At 38.3% G+C, this 15,058-nt stretch overlaps 1 protein-coding gene across 3 annotated transcripts in view; it reads left to right on the top strand.

The window, feature by feature from the left end:
- Window positions 1-15,058, top strand: part of RNF13 (ring finger protein 13) — a 139,599-nt gene that overhangs the window by 32,576 nt on the left and 91,965 nt on the right. For 2 of the 3 annotated variants that reach the window (XM_079922333.1, XM_079922332.1), the window contains one exon: window positions 12,227-12,307. The exons of the other annotated variant lie outside the window; for it this stretch is intronic. In XM_079922333.1, the coding sequence (XP_079778459.1) occupies window positions 12,227-12,307 (81 nt within the window). The remainder of the gene's footprint in view (window positions 1-12,226; window positions 12,308-15,058) is intronic. 3 annotated transcript variants of the gene reach the window in all.

The raw sequence follows: 15,058 nt of genomic DNA, 5'->3' as shown, positions 1-15,058 counted from the left end.
CCCAGAAAATAAGTGTTGACAAACATGTGGAGAAACTGGAACCCTTGGTATTGTTGGTGTGAATATAAAATGGTGCAGCCACTATGGAAACTGGTGTAATGGTTCCTCACAGACCCGTAGATTTGCTCTTCTTATTGGACAGGCTTCCATTTGGACGAATTCTGCTGAGGGTCACCAAAAACCTGATGAGTTTTTCCTTCCATCTTGACTTTTTAATCTTGAGAGCTTGGCTTGCATCTAGACTGTTCACTCTGGTTTTCTGCCATCAATCCACTCTGAACCTGGAGTTTTCTTTATACAGTCGACCCTTGAACAGCACAGGTTTGAACTGCGTGGTTCCACTTACATGCAAATTTTTTCCAGTGAATATATTGGAATTTTTTTTTTTTTTAGATTTGTGACAGTTTGAAAAAACTTTCAGACCAATTGTGTAGCCTTTCAGCCAAGTTCACAAATTATCTCTTTCATTTCACCATTTCCTCAGACATTTCCTCCATATGGTCAGTTCTGGAACCTGGGAAGTCCGAGATCCAGGTGCCAGCAGATTCAGTTCTTGGTGAAGGCCCTCTTCCTGGCTTACAGATGGCCACCTTGCTGCTGTGTCCTCATGTGGTGACAGAAGCAGGAAGCTCTAATCTATATTCCTCTTCTTATAAGGACACAAATACCATCATGGTGACTCCACCCTCATAACCTCACCTAAACCTAGTTACCTCCCAAAGACCTCACTTCCTAGGACTATCACATTTCCTTAGGGCTTCAATATATGAATTTTGGGGGGACACAAGCATTCAGTCCTTAACAGTAGGTACTTAAGCCAAGTCCTCTGAACTTGGGGAAAGGGTAGGAGAGTTGGGGCTTGGGTATTCCTCTGTAAGTCTCCCATGATGTATGTCTGAAGCAAGGTCCTGGAGCAACACCGCATCTTGTGAGGCAGATGCAGGCAGCATAATGGCCTTATGTTTGATGGTGGATAGCAGAGTTTTTAGAGAAGAAGATTGCTCCTCAAAACCTTTGTAGTCCTTTCTGGGCTACTGTCTTACTGTCCTCTACACTAGAAAGTGTATATATTTCCTATTTCTCATTTATGTGAAGCTAGAAAAGAAGAATTAACTGTATCTGTACGTGTGATGTGTGTGTGTGTACGCCTATACTCTAGGTGCCATGCAAAGGATTTACTGGTTTTTCTTTCTGGGTGCAAGCGATTTGCTTAATGACATTAAGTGAGAAATAGAAGGGTCAGAATTGTTGCTGACCAAAGCTTAATGTGGTCCTCAGCCATGCTTTTTCATACTGTAGCTCTTGTGGAAGGGCCTAGAATCATTGTAGAACTTGAGAGAGCCAGGCTGTTTTCTATACCGTAGCTTTTTGAGGGCATAGCAAATCTAATCCCTATGAGATTTCTCACCCTGTGTTACCCTCTTTAGTAGGAAACTGGTTGATTAGATTTTTCTAGAATAGTCTGGATCTTTTTGAGATGGAGTGGAAGTAGAACCTTTAAAGGACTGAGTCCATTGCTATTCAGATCTCTTCTTCAAATTGGTCCCCGAAGTCCTTGGAATAGTCTTAGGATGACTTTTGAAATGAGGTAGAGGATTTATAGACTGAACAGGGAATGGAGTTCTCCTTGTTTCTCTTTTCTCCTTTGTTTTCTTTCATTCTCTCTCTCTTTTTTTCCTCTGTTGATTCTAACATCTGCCACTCCTTGTCTTCTTTCTTTTTCACCTGAAGTGAACTGTTATTCTGTGGTTCAGCTACGTGATGGGTTAAATGATTTTCAGTGGACTGCTCTGGGAACTTGACTAGCTATGTGATATGGATCAAATTACTTAGCCACTATAAATACCTCCGTTTTTTAATTTGTAGTGTTCTAATTTGTAGTGTTGTAGTGATGATTAAATAAGGTAAACTGCTTAGAACAGTATCTGACACATAGTAAATGTTTTATCTTTGTTATCTTCTTTATAATTAACATTCTCATCATCTTTCACTCACTCACTTGAGCAGTGTATGTGACTGCCTAAGTTGTATTTTTTAACGTAGATACAAAACAAAAAGATATAGAAGAATAATCAGTCCCTGCCAGCAGTGTTCCCTGTGCCTCAGGCAGGTAGGTGTGGAATGTATGTTGTCATCCAGTGAAAGGAACTATCCCTGAGAGCTGCTTAAATCTGGTCTTTATGTTGACACTAAAGATAGAGGCTGACAGGAATGCAGAGATAGCTGGTGGGAAGTGAGCTGTGGAGTCATGTAACTAGGAAAAAAGCGAACTAAAAATTGAGGCAGAGGAACTAGATGTGGTAACACAGTCATTCAAAGGAAGTGAGTCAAGAGGTAGAAAATATTAGCTCTTTCTTTTAGCTGAATAAGAACACCCCTGAAATCTGGGTTTGTAATAATAAAATTTAAGTATGTTGGATATCAGGTTGATTCTAGTTCTATTTTGGACAGGTATTAGGATGTTGCTTTTGAAAAGATAAAGTCAGTTTCAGTCATGCTATTGGTATGCCAAATGTTTTTATTTTTGGCAGTTGAATTCTCCCACTTGACTGTTAATTCCCTGACAACAGTATTTGTCCAACTGGTTGGTGAGTTTTAAGAGGATATGGAGATGCTACTGTATAGTGTGTTGCTGACTAGTCAGTAAGCCCCTTAGATCATGGGTACCTGGAAGGCAGGACTGTGTCTTACTAAACTTTGTTTCCGGTACCTAGTAAGAGTTACACAGTAGGAATTCAATAAATATTTGAGTTGATTAATAGCTTTTCCTTGGAGATTTAGTTCTTTCATATTTTCTTTTCTTTTCTTTTTTTAAAAATTTTTTTGGCTGTGCCTCACAGCATGCAGGATCTTAGTTCCTTGACCAGGGATCGAACCTGTGCACGCTGCAGTGGAAGTGCAGAGCCTTAACCACTGGACCACCAGGGAAGTCCTTCATATTTTCTTTTAATAGCATTTATTCCTTGGAACTTTAGATTATTGGGTTTTTTAAATTAGCAATTCATTCTCTTTTCATCTCTTATTGCTTCTCTTTTCTTTAACCCTTAAAGGAAATATGAAATTATTAATTATATAGGTTCATATTTAGAAACATGGAGCTTTAGAATTGGCAGGGGCATGCTTGATTCTGTTGTAGGGATTTGTTAGAGATTTCGTTGCTTGGTAGGTGTTTGTGGGGGTCAGTGGGCAGAGTTAGGAGAGAAGCACCCAGTGGTTGGTGGTGTGAATGGATTGGATTATATAGCAAAGTAGTTAAGAGCTCCAGCAATGGGAGTTACAGTCTGGGTTGAATTCCAGTTCTACCACTCTGTAGCTCCATGACCTTGGGCAAATTACCTAACATCTCTTAAATTTCAGTTTACTTATGAAAATGAGATTGGAGGAGAGAGAGTGTAGGGCAATGGGTTAAGAGCCAGGGATCTGAGGCCAGACTGCCTGGATTAGAATCCTGGTTCTTATTTACTAGAGCAAGTTATTTTCAAGCGGAGTATTTTTATTCTGTAGTCAATCTGTAAAATGAGGATGATGATAATAGTGGCTGACTTTATAGGATTGTCATAAGGTTTAAATAAGTGAATACCTGTCAGGTGTTTAGCATGATGTCATAAATGCTCCATAATTGTTAGCTATTTGTTACTTTCTGAATTGAATTAAATCTTCTGTTAAGGCTGCTGTCAAAGAGGAGAACTGGTTAAGAGAAGACCTCTTCAAAATAAGTAAAGTCGCAACATGGTAATCTTTGAGAGTGGGATTCCAGAGAGGAATAATTTTTTTTCTGTTTCAAAAATTTTAACAATGAGTGTGCTTTAATTTCATGAGCAGCAGCGTTCCTCCTGCCCCCCACCATACTAAAAAAGAAAGCACTTTTGTATTAAAGATGTTTCTGTTTGTCTTGTTCATGATAGAAACATTTATTTTTTTTAATTTAAACAATGTGATTGTAAAAAGCAGTGTGAGCAAAGTTAACAACTGCCTTCCTGAGGAAAGGCAAAGCAGTTTCAAAATGAGTCTCACTCGATAACAAAACTTGTTCCAAGTCAGTGTTACAAGTACTGTAGTTCAAGCTAGATATTTTATTTCTGAAATTCTAACCAAAAAAGTGAACTCAGTAATAAGAAGTAATAAAAGTAATAGGAAGTGATAAAAGAGTACTTTAGTACAGTTGTAGATTTTCCATTTCCTAATTTGTTTATTTTTCAACTTAAACATAATTTATTATGCTCTTGTCTCTGGAATAATTTCCTAAAATGGGAAGAAAGAGTATAATATCATGATAATCAAACAAATGCATTAGTACTAATTCTCGAGCTATAACCCAAACCAGCAATCTACATAAGAATCTAGTTAACATTCTCTGACCTAATTTCAAATCAATAGTAAGTGTGAAAAGTCATTCAATCCATTGAAACCAAAATGAAAAAGATAACTTTACCCCACACAATTAGAAATGTTTCTAGTAGACTCACTTAAAATCATTGCTCTATGTCCTGTGATCTATAGGCTGTCCTTCCCACCAAACGACCTCCCTTGATCCATCCTCAGGTGCAGTAAAAAGTCAGTCAAATTCAGCAACTCAGGGAAACATCGACATGGAAAAGGAGTTAGTTCCATCACCAAAAAGAGACCTAAAGCTCATAAGTTTATAAAACCCACCCATAGATTCTTTCTCTATCAATAAAGCAAGGAAAGTGGGAAGAACTCTTTTTAGTTTTCTTAGTTTTTATTTCCAAAACTTAAAATTAAAAAATATATATTATGTACACCTTTTTTTTAAACATCTTTATTGGAGTATAATTGCTTTACAATATTATGTTCGTTTCTGCTGTATAACAAAGTGAATCAGCTATATGTATACATATATCCCCATATCCCCTCCCTCTTGCGGCTCCCTCCCACGCTCCCTATCAAAAAAGGTAGGTCAAAAAAGGATCTTGCTGTGATTTATGTCATAGAGTGTTCTGCCTATGTTTTCCTCTAAGAGTTTTATAGTGTCTGGCCTTACATTGGGTCTTTAATCCATTTTGAGTTTATTTTTGTGTATGGTGTTAGGGAGTGTTCTAATTTCATTCTTTTACGTGTAGCTGTCCAGTTTTCCCAGCACCAATTATTGAAGAGGCTGTCTTTTCTCCATTGTATATTCTTGCCTCCGTTCTCAAAGATAAGGTGACCATGTGTGTGTGGGTTTATCTCTGGGCTTTCTATCCTGTTCCATTGTTTTATATATCTGTTTTTGTGCCAGTACCATACTATCTTGATTACTGTAGCTTTGTAGTATAGTCTGAATTCAGGGAGCCTGATTCCTCCAGCTCCATTTTTCTTTCTCAAGATTGCTTTGGCTCTTCGGGGTCTTTTGTGTTTCCATACAAATTGTGAAATTTTTTGTTCTAGTTCTGAGAAAAATGCCATTGGTAGTTTGATAGGGATTGCATTGAATCTGTAGATTGCTTTGGGTAGTATAGTCATTTTCTCAATGTTGATTCTTTCAATCCAAGAACATGGTATATCTCTCCATATGTTTGTATCGTCTTTAATTTCTTTCATCAGCATCATATAGTTTTCTGCATACAGGTCTTTTGTCTCCTTAGGTAGGTTTATTCCTAGATATCTTATTCTTTTTGTTGCAATGGTAAATGAGAGTGTTTCCTTAATTTCCCTTTCAGATTTTGCATCATTAGTGTATAGGAATGCAAGAGATTTCTGTGCATTGATTTTGTATCCTGCTACTTTACCAAATTCATTGAGTAACTCTAGTAGTTTTCTGGTAGCATCTTTAGGATTCTCTGTGTATAGTATCATGTCATTTGCAAACAGTGACAGTTTTACTCCTCTTTTCCGATCTGGATTCCTTTGATTTCTTTTTCTTCACTGATTGCTGTTGCTAAAACTTCCAGAACTATGTTGAATAATAGTAGTGAGAGTGGGCAACCTTGTCTTGCTCCTGATCTTAGTAGAAATGGTTTTAGTTTTTCACCACTGAGAAGGATGTTGGCTGTGGGTTTGTCATTTATGGCCTTTGTTATGTTGCGGTACGTTCCCTCTATGCCTACTTTCTGGAGGGTTTTTATTATAAATGGGTGTTGAATTTTGTCAAAAGCTTTTTCTGCATCTATTGAAATGATCATATGGTTTTTATCCTTCAAGTTGTTAATATCGTGTATCACATTGATTGATTTGCGTATATTGAAGAATCCTTGCATTCCTGGGATAAACCCCACTTGATAATGGTGTATGATCCTCTTAATGTGCTGTTGGATTCTGTTTGCTAGTATTTTGTTGAGGATTTTTGCATCTGTGTTCATCAGTAATACTGGCCTGTAGTTTTCTTTTTTTGTGACGTCTTTTTTTAAAAAATTAATTTATTTATACTTTATTTTTGGCTGCAGTGGGTCTTTGTTACTGTTCTTGGGCTGCCTCTAGTTGCGGCGAGCAGGGTTACTCTTTGTGCACAGGCTTCTCACTGCGGTGGCTTCTCTTGTTGCGAAGCATGGCCTCTGGGTGCACGGGCTTCAGTAGTTGTGGTGCACAGGCTTAGTTCCCCCGCGGCATGTGGCATCCTCGGACCAAGGCTTGAACCCGTGTCCCCTGCATTGGCAGGCAGATTCTTAACCGCTGTGCCACCAGGGAAGTCCCTTTTTGTGACACCTTTGTCTGGTTTTGGTATCTGGGTGATGGTGGCCTCATAAAATGAGTTTGCGAGTGTTCCTCCCTCTGCTATATTTTGGAAGAGCTTGAGAAGGATAGGTGTTAGCTCTTCTTTAAATGTTTGACAGAATTTTCTTGTGAAGCCATCTGGTCCTGGGCTTTTGTTTGTTGGAAGATTTTTAATGACAGTTTCTATTTCAGTGCTTGTGATTGGTCTGTTTATATTTTCTATTTCTTCCTGGTTCAGTCTCAGAAGGTTTTGTTTTTCTAAGAATTTGTCCATTTCTTCCAGGTTGTCCATTTGATTGGCATATAGTTGCTTGTAGTAATCTCTCATGATCCTTTGTATTTCTGCAGTGTCGGTTGTTACTTCTTTTTCATTTCTAAGTCTATTGATTTGAGTCTTTTCCCTTTTTTTCCTGATGAATCTGGCTAATGGTTTACCAATTTTGTTTATCTTCTCAAAGAACCAGCTTTTGGTTTTATTGATCTTTGGTATCATTTCCTTCATTTCTTTTTCATTTATTTCTGATCTGATCTTTATGATTTCTTTCCTCTGCTAACTTTGGGGTTTCTTTGTTCTTCTTTCTCTAATTGCTTTAGGTGTAAGGTTAGGTTGGTTTTTTGAGATTTTTCTTGTTTCTTGAGGTAGGATTGTATTGCTATAGACGTCCCTCTTAGAACTGCTTTTGCTGCATCCCATAGGTTTTGGGTCATCCTGTTTTCATTGTCATTTGTTTCTAGGTTTTTTTTAAATTTCCTCTTTGCTTTCTTTATTTTATTATTATTTTTTTGTGGTACGCGGGCCTCTCACTGTTGCGGCCCCTCAGAGGAGCACAGGCTCCAGACGCGCAGGCTCAGCGGCCATGGCTCATGGACCCAGCCGCTCCACGGCATGTGGGATCTTCCCGGACCAGGGCACGAACCCGTGTCCCCTACATTGGCAGGCGGACTCTCAACCACTGTGCCACCAGGGAAGCCCTCCTCTTTGCTTTCTTCAGTGATCTCTTGGTTATTTAGTAGTATATTGTTTAGCTTCCATGTGTTTGTATTTTTTACAATTTTTTTCTCTGTAATTGATATCTAGTCTTATAGCATTGTGGTCGGAAGAGATACTTAATACGATTTCAGTTTTCTTAAATTTATCAAGGCTTGATATGTGACCCAATATATGATCTATCCTGGAGAATGTTCCATGAGCACTTGAGAAGAAAGTGTATTCTGTTGTTTTCGGATGGTATGTTCTGTAAATATCAATTAAGTCCATCTTGTTTAATGTGTCATTTAAAGCCTGTGTTTGCTTATTGATTTACATTTTTGATGATCTGTCCATTGGTGAAAGTGGGGTGTTAAAGTCCCCTACTGTTATTGTGTTACTGTTGTTTTCCCCTTTTATGGCTGTTAGCATTTGCCTTATGTATTGAGGTGCTCCTATGTTGGGTGCATAAATATTTCCAATTGTTATATCTTCTTCTTGGATTGATCCCTTGATCATTATGTAGTGTCCTTCTTTGTCTCTTGTAATAGTCTTTATTTTAAAGTCTATTTAGTCTGATATGAGAATTGCTACTCCAGCTTTCTTTTGATTTCTATTTGCATGGAATATCTTTTTCCATCCCCTCACTTTCAGTCTCTGTGTATCCCTAGGTCTGAAGTGGGTCTCTTGTAGACAGCATATATACGGGTCTTGTTTTTGTATCCATCCAGCCAGTTTGTATCTTTTGGTTGGAGCATTTAATCCATTTATATTTGAGGTCATTATTGATATGTATGTCCCTATTACCATTTTCTTAATTGTTTTGGGTTTGTTATTGTAGATCTTTTCCTTCTCTTGGTTTCCTGCCTAGAGAAGTTCCTTTAGCATTTGTTGTAAAGCTGGTTTTGTGCTGCTCAATTCTCTTAGCTTTTGCTTCTCTGTAAAGGTTTTAATTTCTCTGTCAAATCTGGATGAGATCCTTGCTGGGTAGAGTAATCTTGGTTGTAGGTTTTTCCTTTTCATCACTTTAAATATGTCCTGCCAGTCCCTTCTGGCTTGCAGAGTTTCTGCTGAAAGATCAGCTGTTAACCATATGGGGATTCCCTTGTGTGTTATTTGCTGCTTTTCCCTTGCTGCTTTTAATATTTTTTCTTTGTATTTAATTTTTGATATTTTGATCAATATGTGTCTTGGTGTGTTTCTTCTTGGATTTATCCTGTATGGGCCTCTCTGCACTCCTGGACTTGATTATTTCCTTTCCCATATTAGGGAAGTTTTCAACTATAATCTCTTTAAATATTTTCTCAATCCCTTTCTTCTTCTCTTCTTCTTCTGGGACCCCTATAATTTGAATGTTGGTGCGTTTAATGTTGTCCCAGAGGTCTCTGAGATTGTCCTTAATTCTTTTCATTCTTTTTTCTTTATTCTGCTCTGCGGTAATTATTATTATTATTATATTTTTGTCCTGATTCCAGTGACTTTTTTTGTTTAAGATGTTGGGGGTAGGAGTTCATTAATCAATTTATTTTTGCTGTGTTGGGTCTTCGTTTCTGTGCGAGGGCTTTCACTAGTTGTGGCAAGTGGGGGCCACTCTTCATCATGGTTCGCAGGCCTCTCGCTATCTCGGCCTCTCTTGTTGCGGAGCACAGGCTCCAGACGCGCAGGCTCAGTAGTTGTGGCTCACGGGCCTAGTTGCTCCACGGCATGTGGGATCCTCCCAGACCATGGCTTGAACCCGTGTCCCCTGCATTGGCAGGCAGATTCTCAACCACTGCACCACCAGGGAAGCCCTGCGGTAATTATTTCCACTATTTTATCTTCCAGGTCACTTATCCATTCTTCTGCTTCAGTTATTCTGCTATTGATTCCTTCTAGAGAATTTTAAATTTCATTTATTGTGGTGTTCATCATTTGTTTGCTCTTTAGTTCTTCTAGGTCCTTGTTAAACATTTCTTGTATTTTCTCCATTCTTTCTCCAAGATTTTTGATCATCTTTACTATCATTACTCTGAATTCTTTTTCAGGTAGACTGCTTACTTCCTCTTCATTTGTTTGGTCTGGTGTGTTTTTACCTTGCTCCTTCATGTGCTGTGTATTTTTCTGTCTTCTCATTTTGCTTAACTTACTATGTTTGGGGTCTCCTTTTCCTTTTCACAGGCTGCAGGTTCCCAGTTCTCATTGTTTTTGGTGTCTGCCCCCATTGGGTAAGGCTGGTTCAGTGGGTTGTGTAGGCTTCGTGGTGGAGGGGACTGGTGCCTGTGTTCTGGTGGATGAGGCTGGATCTTGTCTTTCTGGTGGGTAGGACCGCATCTGGTGGTGTGTTTTGGGGTGTCTGTGAACTTATTATGATTTTAGGCAGCCTCTCTGCTAATGGGTGGGGTTGTGTTCCTGTCCTGCTAGTTGTTCAGCATGGGGTGTCCAGCACTGGAGCTTGCTGGCTGTTGAGTAGAGCTGGGTCTTAGCTTTGAGACAGAGATCTCTGGGAGAGCTCTCACCGATTGATGTTACATGGGGCTGGGAGGTCTCTGGTGGTCCAAAGTCCTGAACTTGGCTCTCCCACATCAGAGGCTGAGGCCTGACACCCGGCCAGAGCACCAATACCCTGTCAGCCACACAGCTTTCCACAACCAAAGTGACTGCTTGCGTGCAATCTGGGTTTGTCACCTGGAGAAGTTTCTGCAAAGACCATATGAATTATTTATCAACTTCCAAACTCCGGAACTCCATACTCCAGAGGCCCCCATTCAGATGTGCTGCCTCTCCCCTTCCACCCGCAGGTCCTATCCATTTCCAAATTTTAAAAGTACATTTTTAAAAAAGTACTGCCTGTACACATCTGTATTTTTTTTTTTTTTTGGTTTGTCTATGTTGATCTAGATCTATTTACTTATTTTACAGTGTTGTCTTTGGCCTTGGAGGAGTTAAATGACTTTGTCAAGTTCAAAGCTGATCATAATTTAATTGAATCAATTAAGAAAGATGTTTTAATTAAGAGTTTAAATGATACATGTGGTAATGAATATGAAAGCACTTTTTGACTCTAAAGCATTTTGTAAACCATAGAGCACTCTGCAAATATGAATTATTTTTAAAGTAGGAAATTACTCTGAAGCATTGCTGGCCTCCAGGTATACTGCCAGGCTGATTATCCCAGAGGTAAAAGAATGGCTAGTTTCAACAATCAAATTCAGATGCTTGAATCATACGATTTATTGAATTAATTACAAACATACAGTGAGAAGCATAGGTAAAAGATGGGTATGTTAATACACTCAGGTTAGGATGCAAGTGGGAGGCAAGAGCCACACTACCTGAATCCTGCATTTTCTGTTTTTAGTTTGTCTAGTCTCTTTGCTGCATCAGTTTTCCCTGGTGACAGTGTGGTTACCAGGATCTGAGTTGAGGATGAGCAAGGGGACTTGACAGATGGAAGGTGTCTGGATCCAGTGTTTGCTTGCTCTGTTGGAGAGGCTTGAGGTACTTACATCTGAACGCAGCTGTAGTTGGCTGTTAACCTACAGGGCTGTTTATCCGGGTGTCTCAGGCAGATGGCACATGAGGCTAGAATAAGGATCAGCAGTGGGTGTTTGATTTAAGGACCACATAGCTATCTATCTGGATGTGTGACCTAATCCATGCTTTGTGAATATTTAAGGTTTGCTTCATCCTTCTATCTTTTGCTGTCTATACATAACATTCTTGCTTTGTTCCATCCTTTTAATCTATATTCAAAACAAATGAGTTCTAGTTTTTCTGTCTTTGGCCTATAGTTTACTGACAAGTATCTTAACTTCTGATATATCATATAAATTTCACCTGTGTTTCAAAAATTACTTGTTTACTATGTTTGCTTAGTTCATCTATCTTCCTTGTTTCTCTTGTTTTCTTTAAAGCACATTGAATATAGCATCTTAAATAATACAGCAAGCTCACTTCACAATTATTATATTATCTTCTAAAAGCACAGCAGAGGTGGAGGACTGATAAATATTGTAGCATAGGAATCTGTATCCGTAAGGAAGGGGAAAGTTGTTAAAGAGTTTGGATACCTTCAGCTCTCTCTATGTATGTATTTCATTGAGTTTAGTCCTTTCATTGTTCAGCCCTGGATAAAAGTGTTCAGATTACTTAAAAAATGGCAGTATCTTAAAAGTATGATTTGATACTCCTTCTTTCTCTGGGGGAAAGGCATCTTTCAAAGCTATTGTCAGAAATCCTGTAAATCTCTTCTATTAAATCAGACCCTTAGAGAGAAAATAAAATGGAACTCCTGCTGGAAAATAATCTGTCTAGAAAATTTCTTGTTAGGGAATTGTCTATGGGGAAAAGCTCAGATAAACAGTAGGTGGTTTAATGTTATAGAATTATTGCTTCTGTTTAATAATACATGAAATCAGAATCCAATTTAAGCAGTTGTTTATGCAGTAAATTGTATACATTCCTTTCTATTTTAGTGGATGTGCATTTACAAAGTTGATTTTATTATGATAAGCTGTGATAGTAAATCAAAATCGTGGAAATTACAACTTAAATAGTTTGACAGACTTTTTGTTTTTAATGTTATGTGTACATTGGTTGTAACTTGATTGTTTTTAATTTTATATTTAGTATAATTTTGAAAACGTGTCTCAGACATTTGATGACCTTCCAGCAAGATTTGGTTATAGACTTCCAGCTGAAGGTTTAAAGGTAAGAAAATAGTAATATATAATTAAAGGTACAGGATATTTAATAAAGTGATCTTTATTTCTCTTTATTTGTTTAAAGAATGAAAATATTTCTATTACTTATCATAAAACTTATACATGTTCATTCGTAAAGACTATTCAAAAGGTATGAAGAAGAAAGTGAAAATCACCTATGATTGTATTATTCTGAACTAGCTGCTGTTAACATTTGGTATATGATATTTCAGACCTGTTTGCTAGAATATGTGCCATGTGTGTGTTTGTAGATACACATGTGCATATATAGGTACAAATATATGTGCTTATATATTTATGTGCATATATATTTATGTACATATATAATGAATCTGTATTTAATACTAATAGAAATATGCCACTTCGTTACCTGCCTTTTTTACTTTATTGTAAATCTAGAACATCTTTTCATGCTAATAGACAAGGATCTGCATTTTTATTTGCTGTGGCTGCATGGTTTTGCCGTATCATGAAATACTGTATATTTTTGAACATTGGTTTGTTTAACTTTTTTTACAGTGGATATTTAGCTTGTCCAGTTTTTGCTAATACAGTTTGCCCATTTTTAAATTAAGATGTCCATTCTTATTGATTTGTAAGAATACTTTATATATTAAAAGTGCCAATCTATTGTTTGCCATATATGCCTCAGATCATTTCTCTCAGTTTGTCCTCCATCTTTTAATTTTAAAGTGTCAGAAGTTTTGTTTATGTAGTTAAATATTGTTATCTTTCCCTTCTACCTCTGGAGTCATGCTTAGAAGTTCCTTCCCTATTCTAAGATAATATAAGATTTTTATGTTATGTAAGTTAGAATACATGAAATTGTGTATATATGTACCACAGAAAGTTTTCAGTTTGTTCTTTCTTTATTTTTGAACTGACAAAGCAAAAGACTTTATTGGGAAGGGGCGCCCGGGTAGAGAGCAGCAGGATAAGGGAACCCAGGAGAACTGCTCAACCACTTGGCTCGAGGTCTCAGGTTTTATGGTAATGGGGTTAGTTTCAGGGTTGTCTCTGGCCAGTCATCTTGCTTGGCCCATATTTGGTCTGACTCAGGGTCCTTCCCGGTGACACATGTATCTCTCAGCCAAGATGGATTCCTATTCTAACTTTCTTAGAATTACTTATTTAAGTACTATAAAACTGTTATTCTCATTTAGGATAGCAGGCGTCTCCGAGAGGGACATATCAGTTGTTAATTTTTTAAAAATTTTAAATTATTAAAAAAATTCCCAACGTTGTATAACTATTTGTCATTGTAAATTTTTAAAAAACATTTATTTATTTATTTTTGGCTGTGTTGGGTCTTAGTTGCTGCAACACGCGGGATCTTTCATTGCAGTGCACGGGCTTCTCTCTAATTGTGGCACGTGGGCTCAGTTGCTCTGCGTCATGTGGGATCTTAGTTCCCTGATCAGGGATCGAACCCACATCCCCTTCATTGGAAGGCGGATTCTCTACCACTGGACCACCTGTAAAAATATTTAAACAGAAAAGAAGTATACAGAGGAAAAAGGAAAAAACCTTCCTATACCCCTTCCTCATCTATACATATTAATACCACTTCCTCTTCAGAGTTCAGCATCAGGGTGTTAAATGTGTTCTTAGATCCTTTTATAAATATGTAGTGCTTTTTAGTTCATAAATTTATGAACTTGTGAAGTTCATAAATGGTTATCATTTGTGAATAAGAAAGGTTTCTTAATTTTTATAAGGAAACCCATTCTAGCTAATTTATCTAGAAGGGGATTTATGAAAGGATAAAGATGTTCAGAGTATCATAGCCTGGAGAAGCATTTTCCAAACTGTTTCAGGAATAAAACCCAGAAGCACCTTGTAGAACTGGCTTGATGAAAGATTGATGGCAGCCAGTGACTCCCAGAGAAAAACACATCACCTTGTCTCTGATCAGGAAGCCTCTGTGGTCTTAAAACAATCTGTCTCTATTGCTACCCAAGTTAATCAAAGAGATACCCTTTGCCAAACTGTTTTCCTCAGATCTAACACCTGGATTTTTCTAATTGACAGACTCTAGACCACATAGTTACTAGCCATATTCTTTCTTTCTTTCTTCCTTTCTTCCTTTCTCCCTTCGTTCGTTCGTTCGTTCGTTCGTTCGTTCCTTCCTTCCTTCCTTCCTTCCTTTCTTTCCTTTCTTCACCCATTTTTAAAAAATATCTTTATTGGAGTATAATTTCTTTACAATGTTGTGTTAGTTTCTGCTCTACAACAGAGTGAATCAGCTATATGTATACATATATCCCCATATCCCCTCCTTCTTCAGCCTCCCTCCCACCCTCCCTATCCCACCCCTCTAGGAGGTCACAAAGCACAGAGCTGATCTCCCTGTGCAATGCAGCCACTTCCCACTAGCCATCCATTTTACATTTGGTAGTGTATATATGTCAGTACTATTCTCTCACTTTGTCCCAGCTTCCCCTTACCCTGCTGTGTCCTCAAGTCCATTCTCTACGTCTGCATCTTTTTTTTTTTTTGCGGTACGCAGGCCTCTCACTGTTGTGGCCTCTCCCATTGTGGAGCACAGGCTCCGGATGCGCAGGCCCAGTGGCCACGGCTCACGGGCCCAGCCTCTCTGCGGCATGTGGGATCCTCCAGGACCAGGGCACGAACCCGCATCCCCTGCATCAGCAGGTGGACTCTCAACCACTGCGCCACCAGGGAAGCCCTATGTCTGCATCTTTATTTCTGCCCTGCCACTAGGTTCATCAGTACT

The sequence above is a fragment of the Stenella coeruleoalba genome, assembly GCF_951394435.1.
Source record: "Stenella coeruleoalba genome assembly, chromosome: 5".
In the NCBI taxonomy this organism is placed as follows: domain Eukaryota; kingdom Metazoa; phylum Chordata; class Mammalia; order Artiodactyla; family Delphinidae; genus Stenella; species Stenella coeruleoalba.
This window is presented reverse-complemented; position numbering and strand designations above follow the sequence as displayed.